Source organism: Acinonyx jubatus, chromosome E4, assembly GCF_027475565.1.
Source record: "Acinonyx jubatus isolate Ajub_Pintada_27869175 chromosome E4, VMU_Ajub_asm_v1.0, whole genome shotgun sequence".
Classification (NCBI taxonomy): domain Eukaryota; kingdom Metazoa; phylum Chordata; class Mammalia; order Carnivora; family Felidae; genus Acinonyx; species Acinonyx jubatus.
The window spans coordinates 6618047-6631317 of NC_069395.1; the positions used below are offsets into that span (position 1 = coordinate 6618047).

Consider the following 13271-nt stretch of genomic DNA (forward strand, 5'->3'; position numbering starts at 1 on the left):
AGCTTGCTTCTGATTCTTTGTCTCCCTCTCTCTCTGCCCCTCCCCTACTTGCACCTTCTCTCTCTCTCTCTCTCAGAAATAAACATTAAAAAAAGTTAAAAAAATATGAAGTTGTATTTGATCAGATTAACCTACTTTCTTCCAGTGACAAAGTTGCTGGAGTAGGAGGAAGGGAAGTATGGTGGGAATAGCAGATGTAGATTTCAGCAAGGCATTTGACAAGCTACCTCATGGTAATCTTATGATTAAGATGGAAATGTGCAGAGAAGGGCAATGAAGGAGATTGTTAACTGCTTGACAGCCATCAACATAACACACTAATATTAAGATAGACGGGGTGGGTGGGAAAAAGCGGGGAGGTCTGTGTCGCCATGTGACAAGACTGATCTTGCCATTTTCTTTTCAACATTGTTTTAGTTGCACAGATGATGATATAGGAGGCATGCCTATGTGGCGGTGAACAAAACGTGTGTTTCTAGGGAAAAATAGAGAACATGAAAACACTGCGAAAGATTTAAAAATAATAATACCAATACTTGTTTTCTGGAAATCTGTAAAAGTATCAGTTCTCACCAAATTAAAGTATAACACAATTTTGGTCAAAGTCCCAGTGAGACTATTTGGGGGACACTTAACAAAATGATCGTAAACTTTAGAAAAAACATGTAAATATGGCCAGGAAAATGCTGAGAGAAGGTGAGAAGGAGGGAGGAGGGTTGGAGACAGTCTACCAGGTATTAAAATGGGTTGTACATAAAAAAAAGAGTCCTGAAACCAGAGTAGAATGACGGATTGATGGAACAGAATAGAGCAGTCAGAAATCAATCCACGTACACGTAAGAACGCTGTATGTAAACACATGGCACTTCAGATCAGTGGGGGAAACGAATGAGATAACTGGCTGAAAATAAAGTAAAATCTCATCCTCAAAGCTCATACCAAAATCAGTTTCAAATGGATTACAAAGTTAAATATAAAAAAAAACCCATAAAAATGTTAGAAGAAAAAAATACTGACATGAAGGGAAGACCTTTCTGCCAAAAGCAAAAGCTATATAATACAGGCTTCTGACACAAACAGATTAGACTAGATATAAATTTGAAATATTTGGATTTAAAAAGCATACCATAAAAAGCATATCTTAGCCTTGGTTTGAGATATTTTCTATTATAAAGATGTCATTTCTCTTAAAATTAATCTGTAAATCTAATGCAAAGCCATAAAAGCTGAAGTTTTAAATTTACCAGTGCGGGTTTAGAGAAATTAAGCTGGTAGACCCCAGTAAGACTCTTCTAGACTCTGAAAATAGAAAGTTGGTTCTGTTATTTAAGACCTCTCTCTGTTTTAATACTGTATGAGTATCTGCACTGTATTGTAAATGGTTATTAAATTATAATAGAAACAGGGCATTTTAAGTAGCTGAGCCTTAAAAAGAAAAACAAAAAAAAACTAGACTGTATTTCTGACTTTGCTCCGCTTGGTGTCACTCTTCCTTCTAAAACAGAAACTTTAATTTTGCTGCTCTGGGCTTCAGGTCAATTTAAATTCTATACGATCCGAGTGGTGAACCTGGAAAGAACCTCAGAGATCATCTCATCAGCCCCTTTGATCTCAGAAACGAGCACTCTGAGGCCCAGTTCTGAGTGAGCTCCAGGCTCAAGGTCATTCATCCCCATTCACAGAAACAGGATTAGAATTCACATTCCCCAACTCCTAGTTGTAGTATACTATCACATTATAAAACCAAACTCTTTGGAGTGATTACGTTTTTGCCGACAGCTTAAAAACCTTGAAATTAGATGTACTACTATTTGTGAGTATACTGGTCACACAGAGATACAGGTGTAACCTGTCCCTCTTCACCACCACCTGTGGGTTCTCCAGGACTCTCAGTCTTCCTGCTTAGTTCTGTGTCTGGAACATAATGCAGAAGTCACTCAGTGAGTGACTACGTAGTCAGATGGACTGCTCCGTTGTCAAATTGCGGTAAGACTGGGTGTATGTTAAAAACTTTTAGAAATGGCAGAAAGCCTTTATGTAATCTGCCCTCCCACCCTTTTTGTTTTAATTGAAAACCAAGATGTCGAGATATATTTTTACGAACATCTGAATTAGGGAGTTATTCATAGTGTGGTAGTGGAATTCTTTTCATTACTTCTTTAAAAGGCTCCCGTCTTTGTGAATTCAGGAATTCAGTATTTTTCATGGAGTGAGAACCTTGAGAAAAGACTCAGAGCGGTGGTTTGCAGAAGCCCAGTGCTAACAGGGCAGGATGGTTCCATTGTTAACTGGAGGTCGTCACTCTGTAGAGCAGTTGCTTGAGCTTTGAGCTTGAACTTGGAGCTTGGAGTGGTACTTCAAACTCAGCTTTTCAGGATTTCCCTTGGAGAAAGTCAAGCAAACTTCTTAATTTTGTGCTGTATAACTTTCTGTGTAATGGAAACTGACTTTCCGTTTATGCAGTTTGCAAATGCATTCTTCTGTAATCTAGACTTTTGTAATATTTGGAGGGTCAAGAGTTGTCATAGAAGTACATCTTTCACTGACAGATTAACGCTTGGGAACCGTAAAGTGTGAATGCGCTCAGGTTTGTTCTCTATGGCTGGTCGGAGTAGGGGCACACAGAGGTGACTGGAAAATCTAGTGTGTGTGTGTGTGTGTGTGTGTGTGTGTGTGTGTGTGTGTGTGTGTAGGTTTAAATGGGAGCGAGAGGACTCTATTCCAAATTCCGTGTCTAGTGAGACCCCCAACTGTGGAGGTGGTGAGGGTGAGGGGTTGATAGATTAGAATTGCACATAGGCCTGTGATTGATGGAAATCATTTTGTTGTATGTTTCCCCCCAGTGTAATCCACTTCCTTGGTAGAAAATTGAACAGTGTGCTCCTTTCAGGGTGGCAAACAGTGAAACCACACAGCGGACTTCCGTGCCCGGTAGCCCTGCCTCACCGAGCTTGACTCTGCGCCTGTCGCTGTAATTGCTGTGTAAACGAAGTCCTCAATGGTGGCTTTAGTTGTCTGGAGGAGACTGCCGCTGGCCGGGTTTATTTTAAGAAATCAATTGCGGAGGAAAAGTTTTAACTTTATTGATGTGGATTTCATGTATGCTTAGGATAGACTTTTTAGTTTGGGGACAGATTTTTCAAACTACTCCAAAGCATGCTGGATTGCTAGTTGAACAGGGCAGACAGCAGTATCTTTAAAACCTTCCCGTTGTTTGAATCTTCTGTCGGGTATTCATCTCATCTGAATCTTGATTTTATTTTAGCGCATCTCACACAGTGCTTAACGTAATTTTCTTCTGAACATTTCATTTAGGTCAGTGATGTGTTGGATTAGGGTGGTGGAGCATCAGAATCACTTGTGAGGGTTTTTTTTTTTCTTCTTAAATTACATATTCTACATTTCCCTGTGATTTAGGTATACACCTTTCTCTCAGCTCCCCCCAGCCGAGAGCCATTGATAGATGATCAAGTCACTGGTTTTCAAACTTTCTTTAAAGCATAGAATCAACTTCAGACAAAGTCTAACATGCAAAACAGATAAGTATTGGGCAGGTTTTTCTGATTGAAGTTGGAGCCAGATCCCAGTGACCTGCCTGCCTTGACGCCCCCTACCTACCTCCTTGCCAACTCCTGGAAAAACAAGGAACATGCTGTATTCATGAATGAAAACAAAAGAAGCAGCATTTTCAAATGAAATAATGATTCAGGCAATACAAAATGAGAGAGCAAATGCCTTACGTTTGTATTAATGAATCCCAGAGAAATTTCATTTCATTTATTCTCAACCGTTGAGTGTCATTAAGGGTAAATTAATTAAAATAAGGTATTTGTGGGGAAGTAGACTCCTCATTTAATTATTCCCAGTCAAATGTGATTTCCTCTGGGCTCTGTGTGTGTGACGGCATTTCTGTTCCATGGTTTAGTTAGGTGATAAACAGGAAGGAGATAATTTACTTCATTTCCAGTTGGACAGTAGTCTGTCAAAGAATATAAAGATGGGTAGGTGGTGGTCTGCAGTTAGAGATTCCTTTTGACTTAATGCCTTAAAGACAATATAAGCAAAACTGTAGATGTGGCTTTTGAAAATGCCAAATCTCCAATGTCGCATTTGATTATATTTCTTTTCCTGCTGCTGTCTTCCTTTGGCAGGTGGTAGAGAAAACGAACCCTACGGAGCCCGTGGGAGTGGTTTGCCGAGTGGACGGAGTCTACCAGGTGGTGGAATATAGTGAGATCTCCCTGGCAACAGCTCAGAAACGAAGCTCGGACGGGCGACTGCTGTTCAACGCGGGGAACATTGCCAACCACTTCTTCACTGTCCCGTTTCTGAGAGATGTTGTCAAGTATGAGCAAGATAGATTCTTCTGTCATTACTCAGGAACTAAGTCACTTGAGAAGGAGGAAGGCACCCCAAGTCCTTATACTGTGGAATTCATCTTCTCCCCTGAAGATCACCCTCATCAAGTGGAAATTTATCTCACATTGTTGTGGTTTTCACATGATAGGGTGCACATCTCTAGGAGCCTGTCTGCCCTGCGTCTAGGGCCTCAGAATTCCTGCTGGTGGATGCAGGTCATCTAGTGTTGAAAAGCTGCCCACCCAATTTTAGCTGGCTCCCACACTAGCATTCAGGAACCAGTAGGGGAAAGAACCGGAGACCTGGGTGGAAATCAGCGTGGTGGGATAAAAGCATAACATCAGAAGCTTCTTTAATCCATCGGTCCGTTAAGGGAAGGACCTTCTCACTGTCTGCTTCATGTGGTAGCTTTTAGACATTCATGATGATGGTTTACTTCTCAAAAAGTTCCTGAGCTTTACTGTAGGGTATTGACTCCTGTTCCGTAATATCTCCCGTTCCACTCTGCGCTTTGTAGCTGTGTTAGTTGATTTGTCCATAACAACTGTCAATCCTCATCTTCCCATTCCACACTTCAGGGGCTCTCGGTTGGGAAAGTTGGGGCAAAGAACAGAACCTTTTTTGGAAGACACGGAAACTGGGAGAGACATTGGTGTGAGCTGTGGTGTGTGCTCTTTAACGTGGAGATCGTTACTGGATTCTTTTAAAACTAAGGAGGTGGATAGGGAAATCTGTTCACTTCATATTTAAACATGAACCGAAACTTCCCAGATGCGCTTCACTTTGACAGTCTTAGCAAGGTTGTGGGTGCATTTGTGCCTGAGTGTGATTATCGGATTTTCTGGCATTTTAACTTCGGAAAGTGATTATGTCTTTTTTTTTTTTTTCTCCTACTCAGTATTTATGAACCTCAGTTGCAGCACCATGTGGCTCAAAAGAAGATTCCCTACGTGGATTCCCAGGGGGAGTTAATTAAGCCAGACAAACCAAATGGAATAAAGATGGAAAAATTCGTCTTTGACATCTTCCAGTTTGCAAAGTATGTTTTCAGCAGCACCAGTAAGATTAGCTACAGGTCTTGAAATGTTGCTTTTCACTCCCTTAGGCCAGGACGCTGTTTTCAGCAAACAGTCGGGAGCATGTATGTGAGGTGTGGCGTTGTGGCTGTGATTGTCCTGTCGAGACTCGTTATCATTCTCTCAAAGCGCCAACCTGGGAGTATGATTTGAGTTGCCTGTATGTTTTCTTTCTTTCTTTCTTTTTTTTTTTTTAATTTTAATGTTTATTTATTTTTGAGAGAGAGAGAGACAGAGCACGAGCGGGGGAGGGTCAGAGAGAGAGGGAGACACAGAATCTGAAACAGACTGCAGGCTCTGAGCCGTCAGCACAGAGCCCCACGCGGGGCTCGAACTCGCAAACCGTGAGATCATGACCTGAGCTGAAGCCAGACGCTCAGCCGACTGGGCCACCCAGGCGCCCCAACCTGTATGTTTTCTTTACACCCGTTAGTCCATTGTCTGACTCTCCTGCAAAATTGTTAAATTTTGTTAAAATTGTCACTTACTTTGGCTAAGAGACTAAAAGGTTGAGCTAGGGAATTGGCCCAGTTTGTGCGTAGGCTGTCTTACTGACCTATAAGTACGTGTTTCGGAGAACATGACTTTAGATTCTATAGCTCTCCATCAGAGATCACATTCGAGGCTGAGGTATGTGGCTCCGAATTTGGCCAGTGTACAAATGCAGAAGACGAATTCGCTGTATAAGATTCATCTTCCCCTGTGGGCTTCTAAGGCATCTTTTTTTGCCTCCCCCTTCCCCACCCCCAGAACAGATACTCATGGGTTTTGCATTAAGATTTCTGACCTTTCTGACTTAAGATGAAGTGTTTTGTAGTTTGGGGTGAAAATAATTTCTCATTTTTGCATTGGAGAAAAGAATTCCAGCTTTAGTCTAGGGACGAGCAGGATTTCTTTCAGTGTTCGTCTGGAATCGGGTTAAGACCAGCTGTTGAGGACCAGGGCTTAGCTGTGTAGACAGATCACAGCTGTGTTTGCAGTTTTAAACTTTATGATAAAGTGGTTCCTGTATGGCTCCACTCCAGGAAGTTTGTGGTGTATGAAGTACTACGTGAAGATGAGTTTTCCCCGCTGAAGAACGCGGACAGTCAGAACGGGAAGGACAATCCTACTACTGCGCGACACGCCCTGCTGTCCCTTCATCACTGCTGGGTCCTCAACGCGGGGGGCCACTTCATAGACGAAAATGGCTCTCGCCTCCCAGCCATTCCTCGGTAAGTCAGTGTCTGATCTCGTGTGTGTGGACGCTTCCTGGACTTTGTCTCTTCGGACCTTTCTCCTCTCCCTCTGACTGTTCCTAGCTGTTTTTTCAAAAAGCATAGTATTGACGTGGGCAGTTCCCAGTGTATGGTGGCTTTTGCCCGTTACAAAGAGAGTGATAGCTTTTCTTCCCATTAAAGAGGAATCACTTCTGAATCTTTCGTTTTGGATATGCGTCCACCATGTCTGTGTATGACTCTTGCTGAAGGGTGGTCAGGAGGGAATCCTGTTGGCATGCCATATGGGTAAAGCCCGCCGGGGGCACACTGCACCGCAGAGTGAGAGCACTGGTTGTTGCCACTCACGTGCCCGTGGCCTTACTACTTGTGCCATCTGTGAGACTCCTCACCTGCCACTTCCCGCGAGAGACCCGCCACCCACATGCGACCTATGAGATGTCGGCTTGCTGCCCCTCCGACCGCGGCTCCTTCACGGTCACTGGGGGAGGCGCCGGGAAAGGAAGGGGGTGGCACTGGCATTCACTGATACTCAAACTTGAGAAATGTTTTGGGATTTAAAAGAAAAAAGAAGGCACTTTTAGCTATTTAAGTCTAAGAGAAAGCAATTTTAAGCTAACTCTTGAATTTTATGATCAAACCCTCACTGGCACCTAGGATTACCCCCTTCAAACTCATTTGATATTTGTGCACTTATGTACAAAACAGGCTGCCGTGTAATTTATGTTCGTAACGGATAAAATGGCCGGCTGCATGCTCAAAAGTGCTAGAATGCCTTGGGGAACGTGAGAACATCCGCCAGCTGACTGGTCCGTGAGCGTGTTTTTACCAGCAGGGCCGGGGCTGGGCTGTGTCGCAGCCCAGAGCCACGTTCAGGCTCTGTCTCGTCAACAGGTTTGCTCTGTGGCCCGTCAGTTGTCCTTCATGCTTCGTCGCAGGCCGTTGAGTTTTTTTTTTACCCCTTCCGATTTCCTTTGCCAAGTTTATAATTTACCATACATCGACATGCCTTTCAGTCAAGTATGTTTTGCATTTCCACTTCATTGTTATTGTTTGATTTGTTTTCCATTCCCATTAATGCTTATTTATTCCTACATAGCAGTGCTACAAATGGGAAGTCAGAGACCATCACAACTGATGTCAATCTCAAGTAAATATCCCAGCCTGCCCGCAGCGCATGGTGACGGGGCTGTGCTTCCCTTCATACTAACTGGCGTTTGTAGCTTTAGTGCTCTGCCCTTTGGTGGTCCGGGGCGGGTGGATGGTTGAAGCTTTGGTGGGGGTGTCCTGCGCTTACTTGGTGGCCGGTATCTGTTGGGATGACACTAACTCAGAGTCTCCGTGCATGCTGGCAGTGGGGAGCATGCTCTACTAGAGAATCTGACGTGGATGTTTGAGTCTGTAGTGACAGATCCACTAGTGATGGGTAAGGCCTTGGGCAAGTTCCAGGCTGGGAGAGCAAGTTGAGACCCCAGCATCAGCTAGATAAGAAGAGCATTCTGAAGAGGTGTCTCACTGAATTGGAGATGTGCTCTCAGTATAAAGCTAGCGGCCTCCGATGTATCTGATGGCTCTTAACATAGAGAAAACTGTTCTTTTAGTGTTTTCTCATACTAACAGCTCCCTTCCGTGTGTTAATTTTGTGTGTTAATTTTAGTCAGTTCTTATCCTGTGCCCAAAGAAAGAAGCTTTTTGTCTGAATGACAGATAATTTGCAGCTAGAAGTAACACATATCCTCTCTCACCGGGGTATTGATAGCGTTTGCAAAAGCCATTATCCTTATAGCTAAAGAGGCAGTCTGGTGTTCTTGCTATGTCTGAAAAACTATTTAGTTAGAAGTTTTAAGCATTGAAGATAATTTGGGAAACGTACAGGGCGGAGGATCTGGAGATGAGAGTTATCTGAGAAGTAGCCACGGGTGGGGGGGATGCCTGGGTGGCTCGGTTGAGTGTCTGGCTTCGGCTCAGGTCATGATCTCACAGTCCGTGAGTTCGAGCCCCACATTGGGCTCTGTGCTGATAGCTTGGAGTCTGCTCAGATTCTGTGTCTTCCTCTCTCTGACCCTCCCCCGTTCATGCTCTGTTTCTCTCTGTCTCAAAAATAAATAAACATTAAAAAAATTTTTTTTAAAAAGAAGTAGCCACAGGGATGTGATATCTTTTTTGTCCTTGTGGTTGTTTTTCCTTTTTTTTCTGCCTGTGTCACTCACCTTTTCCCTATGGAGATGGGTCCCTGTCAGTGTCGGTGTCTCCTTGCCCGTAGACAAGGAAGTGGGATCACAGATCTGGCTAGTTTCTTATAGGAACCAAAGGTGACTATTGCCCTTCATGCCTTTGGGAACCAAGATGCAGAACACTGTGTTATTTTCTGCCCCATCCATCATTTTTAAAATATGGAAGCAAGGTGCTTTTATTTTATTTATTTATTTTATTTTATTTGTTTTAAACGTTTATTTATTTTTGAGACAGACAAGCAGGGGAGGGGCAGAGAGAGAGGGAGACACGGAATCCAAAGCAGGCTCCAGGCTCTGAGCTGTCAGTGCAGAGCCTGATGTGGGGCTCGAACTCACAAACTGTGAGATCATGACCTGAGCCGAAGTCGCTCGCTTAACCAGCGGAACCATCCAGGCGCTGCAGGAGCAAGGTGCTTTTATAATTTAAGAAATAGATTTTTGACCCAAAATATCTTTCTCACTGAACCACAGCCTTTTTTTTTTTTTTTTAATGTATATTTTTTGAGGGAGCGAGAAAGAGCACACACACACAAGAGGGGCAGAGAGTGAAGGAGGCAGAGGCGTTGAAGCAGGCTCTGTGCGGAGAGTGGAGAGCCTGACGTGGGGCTTGAACTCCTGAGCTGAGTTCATGACCTGAGAGATCATGACCTGTCCCAAAGTTAGAGGCTTAACCGATTGAGCCACCCAGGTGCCCCGAGCCACAGCTTTTAACCTCAAAAAGTGAAATAGTTTCTTAATGACAGAGCTGAAATCAGCAGCCAGCTACCTCCGTTGAGATACAAATGTTTTAAACACTATTTCTTGTTTGGGTTCTTTTATATAGTACTTGTGTCCCCAATGATGTCTTTTTAGCCATTTGTAGAATAATTAAACTGAAATCAAAGTTGAGCCCCCAATGAGATCGCGGACTTAGAAATAAAATTGTTCCTGCTGAAATTCTTCTCTCTAAAGGGTGTCCTCAAGTGAGTAGAAAAAGATTACTTGTAAGTGAGAGGTGACGAGGTATTTTGTATAAAGGAAACAGCTGGGAGATACTCTGAAAGAATGGAAACAAGGTGCTGAGTTTTGACCAGGTGACATTAGTTCTAGTTTTCATCTTAACCCCTATGGAGCAGTTAGTTACCAAAAGTACTCTTGGCCAAAGACTTAGGGAACAGTACTGTCACTGGTTTAAGTTGCCGATCTCCTGCGATTTTGCATTTGGTGATGGGAGCTTCTGTCTTTCCTCCTTCTGGGCATCCAGCTTTATTCAAAGTGGCTTTCTTTTCTTTGTGGTACGTGAAGAGAAGTTACATTTAGGTCAGCTATGTGTTCCTTGGGTCCAAAACCACCTTCTGATCGTGGCAGACGTCAAATTCCTCACGGGTTCTGGTGGGACGGGGCTGTTGTGTGCCTCTCATCGGTGAGACGGGTCCTTGTTTTTCCCATATGGTTTAATATGACTCCGAGCTGCCCCAGAGGGTCGGGACCAGATTTCTTGAGCTCTTTTGATAGAATCTGACACAGGTCTGGATAGATGTGTGCCCCATTTTTTAAATTCGTCTTTTCTCCAAATTAGTCTGTCAGCCATCTACCTCCGTACTTCGTTTATTCGTTCAGCCAGCAAACCTTTGCAGGCCTGCTCACAGACCTTCATTACTGCAGTAGTTTTCACAAGAGAAAAGAGTCCTTTCTTAAGCCTACTGGGAGGTCAAGATGCATAAGAGTTAAGTAACATCATCAGGCAGTGTGTGTTAATGTGTTAAATGTATGACATAAGTAATTATTATTATTTAGGAGGCAGTGACTTAGCAGATGTCTCTCATATATATATATTTTTTTGGTATAAATAAACGAGAGCAATCACTACGAGATGCAGTGGTCAAGGGAAGGTTGGGGCTTGTGCTGAATCTTGGAGGATGGGTATAATTTGGATAGTCCAGATTTTTATTTGACATGGTTGAGAATGACTTGGAATAATCCAAAGTGTGTGCAGCTGGCTGGTTTGAGTGAAAAGTAGCAGGGCAAGCTGGAGAAGGATCTAGAACACCTTGAACTCAAGCCACATGGTTCTGTTTCTTTATTTTTAATATTTATTTGTTTTTGAGAGGTCACAAGTAGGGAAGGGGCAGGGGGTGGGGGGACAGAGGATTCCAAGCAGGCTCTGTGCTGACAGGCTGGCAGCAGTGAGCCCAAGGTGGGGCCCAAAGTCACGGACTGTGAGATGACCTGAGCTGAAGGTGGATGTCCACTCAACTGACTGAGCCACCCAGGTGCCCCCACATGGTTCTGTGTAGAAAAGGAAGCTTGGGCATCGCCTTGTGATTTTGACTCCGCCAAAGCTTCGGATACATATTTGGTAAAACAAAGGAAAGCTGCCGTTTGAGGTTGTGAAAGACTAGTTTTTGTGTGCTCTCAGTCCTACCGGTGGAAAAACCTAGAGAGAGGTCTCATGCCTTTAAGCATATTAAAAATATTGCTTATTGACTTTTACATTAAGAACTTTAGAAACTTTTAGAAACTCAGGATCGAGTAGCTATATACGTTAGAATGTGACCTAGGGGAAGCAAATGGTGACTTTGGCCTTGTCTTTGCTTGGGTTGCATTCTGCCTTAGCTCTTGGAAAAGAGACTTTGGTGAAAGTAGCAGAGAAGCACTTTGAAACATCAAATGAATCAGCTCAGCTAATCCAGGAGGTTTGGATTGCACGGAAAATGTATACCGGGAAATAATTGACCTTTAGAACAGCGCTGTCCAGTAGAACTTTCTGTAGTGAAGGAAATGTTCTATGTCTGTGCCATCTGATTGGGCAGTCATTAGCCATTCACAGCTACTGAGCACTTGAAATGTGGGTTTTGTGACCAAGGAACTGAATTTTAGAATTTTAGTTAATTTCAAAAATTTAAATTTAAGGAACTGCATGTGGCAGGTGGCCAATGTATGTTGGACGGTACAGCTTTAGAATGTTTGTCCATATTAGTACTTACTTGAGAGTACTTAACTCTCAAGGTCGTGGTCAGGATTAAGGTGAAATATGAAGGAGTCGGAGTACTTAGCGGGCCTGGACCGTAGTATATATTCTATAGTATACAGTCCATAAATAGTTCCTTCTTTATGACATTCAAACTTAACCATGGTAAAAGATGAGATGTGCGTTAGAGGGATACGTGTAACGATACAGGTGAATTGCTTTGAAGATCTGCTGGTAATTACTGGCCTTCGCCCCCCATAGCGTCTTCTGGACCATGACAAGTTCACGTTCCCTTAATCCTCAGGGAATCTGGTGGCCATCAGGATAGCGGCTGTTCTGTTTGCTTAACTGGGAGAGTTCGGTTATCTGCAAGCTTCTCAGAGGGAAGGGGTGGTCTGTACTTTCACTCTGGCAGTAACATGAGAAGCAGAACCTTCAACTTGTCTGCTTTTTTTTCTTAGCTTGAAGGATGCCAATGATGTACCAATTCAGTGTGAAATCTCTCCTCTTATCTCCTATGCTGGAGAAGTAAGTCTGATTTTCCTTTTCTTCTTATTCTTTGAAAAGTAGGATTCTGATACTGTTTTTATTTATTTATTTTTAACTAAAAATGTTTATTGTTGAGAACGAGAGCATGTGCGCGAGTCGGGGAGGTGCAGAGAGAGAGGGGGACAGAGGATCTGAAGGGGGGCTCAAACTCAAGAACCGCGAGGTCATGACCTGACTTGAAGTCGGATGCTTAACCAGCTGAGCCGCCCAGGCGTCCCTGATTCTGATACTATTTTATGTTTAAGTGTTCTGCCCTGCTCATCCTGGGAATGAGAAAAGAGGTTGCATTTGTTCCAAATTCTTCTCTTTGAGAATTCCTGTTACGGCTTTGCGTCTGTCCCACAATGGGGTTAGTTGCCACAAACAGAGTGTTTAATAGTCCATTTCATTTACACATTGAAATGCGGTGGTCTTTGAAAACAGTTGGCTTTTTTTTTTTAAGATAAGTTATCCAGCTCTTTTGTTTTTTAATTGAAATATAGCTGACACCCAGTGTTGCATTGTTTTCAGGTGCACAGCTTGTGAGTCAGCAGGTCTGTACGTTCTGCTGTGCTCACAGGTGTAGCTGCCGTCTGTCACCATAGGGCACTACCGCCGTGCCCTTGGCTGTGCTCCCTCTGCTGGACCTTTCATCCCATGACCTACTTCTTCCATAGCTGGAAGCCTCCACCTGCCACTCCCCTTCACCCATTTTGCTCCCCCCCCCAGCCCCCTCCCCTCTGGCCACTGTCAGATTGTTCTCTGGATTTGGGGGCTATCTGGCTTTTTAAAATGCAGTGCACTTTTTTCTCCCAAAGGGTGGTTTTGTTCGTATACTTGGTACTCTCACTTTCAGAACTGGGGGATTTAGGGGTTCCTACTCTTCTAATAGGTGATATTTTTCCTG

General features: G+C 43.5%; 1 protein-coding gene across 5 annotated transcripts in view; it reads left to right on the forward strand.

Moving 5' to 3' along the window:
• The window catches only part of UAP1 (UDP-N-acetylglucosamine pyrophosphorylase 1), a 55340-nt gene that overhangs the window by 23610 nt on the left and 18459 nt on the right, over positions 1–13271 (forward strand). For 2 of the 5 annotated variants that reach the window (XM_027075063.2, XM_053209797.1), the window contains 5 exons: positions 4152–4345; positions 5258–5398; positions 6461–6649; positions 7752–7802; positions 12298–12364. In XM_027075063.2, the coding sequence (XP_026930864.1) occupies positions 4152–4345; positions 5258–5398; positions 6461–6649; positions 7752–7802; positions 12298–12364 (642 nt within the window). The remainder of the gene's footprint in view (positions 1–4151; positions 4346–5257; positions 5399–6460; positions 6650–7751; positions 7803–12297; positions 12365–13271) is intronic. The other 3 variants (XM_027075065.2, XM_027075066.2, XM_053209796.1) reach the window with 3 other exon arrangements.